The sequence below is a fragment of the Octopus bimaculoides genome, chromosome 27 (assembly GCF_001194135.2).
Source record: "Octopus bimaculoides isolate UCB-OBI-ISO-001 chromosome 27, ASM119413v2, whole genome shotgun sequence".
NCBI classification, from domain to species: Eukaryota; Metazoa; Mollusca; class Cephalopoda; order Octopoda; family Octopodidae; genus Octopus; species Octopus bimaculoides.
The window spans coordinates 6529660-6530643 of NC_069007.1; the positions used below are offsets into that span (position 1 = coordinate 6529660).

The 984-nt window shown below is 45.1% G+C and overlaps 1 protein-coding gene across 1 annotated transcript in view; it reads right to left on the minus strand.

The window, feature by feature from the left end:
• The window catches only part of LOC106872836 (alpha-latrocrustotoxin-Lt1a), a 21995-nt gene that overhangs the window by 6408 nt on the left and 14603 nt on the right, over window positions 1-984 (minus strand). The window contains exon 2 of the mRNA XM_014919968.2: window positions 376-571. Coding sequence (XP_014775454.1) covers window positions 376-571 — 196 coding nt within the window. The remainder of the gene's footprint in view (window positions 1-375; window positions 572-984) is intronic.

Below are 984 nucleotides of genomic sequence, written 5' to 3' on the forward strand. Positions count from 1 at the left end.
AAGGGCACTTAAACCCCAAAACATCAACCACTCCTGTATTCCACCAAGAGAAGCCTCCCCTATGTTGTCAAATGAATTGCTAGAAATAGCAACCAAGGGGAGGGAGAGGGTGGTGGTGGTGGTGGTGGTGGTTGGGGGTTGGAGGAGGACGAGGAGGACGAGGAGGAGGAGGACGAGGAGGAGGAGGACGAGGAAGAGGTGAAAGAGGAAGTAGAGGAGGACAAGGAAGAGGTGGAATAGGAAGAGCACGAGAAGGAAGGGAGGGGAGGAGGGTGGGGTGGTGGAGAAGGAGGACGAGGAGAAAGAAAGTAACATCAGCAAGAATTACCTGATATGTGGAAAAACCCTGCAAAACTGCCGAGTGGCCAAACTTACCTGTTAGGACTGTGGTGTGATACTTTGGCACCAGCGCCAATGAGAATCCGCAGAGAGGAGACAGGTACCACCTGCCCCATAACACAGGTGCATGCTGTAGAGTGCAGAGGTGTGAAGCCACGGCTGTCTTGGCAGTTGATGTAGGCACCAAATTCTAGCAAGCGGCTGATTATCCTATCAGATTCTTCACGGCTACCTACAGCAGGGATTGAAACAGAAAGAATTTCAGTAGGAGTTCTGTTTTCACATCATCATTATCATCAACATCATCATCATAACTACCAATACCACCATCATCATCATCATCAACAATGCTGTTGTTATTTTAAGGTCCACCTTTCCTATGCTCACATAGATCAGACAGAATTCATTGAGCCAGATTTTCTACAGCAGGATGCCCTTCCTGTCACCAACCCTCACCTGTTTCCAAGCAAGGTAATATTTCTGGAAGAATGGAAAAGAACAGCACTGGTTGTATGACAGGGATGCTTGTTTACAATTACCATGAGATGTCACAACAAGGAGACACACAAACACAGATGTATATATGTATATGTATGCATTTTTATATGTGTATATATATATATATATATATATATATATATATAT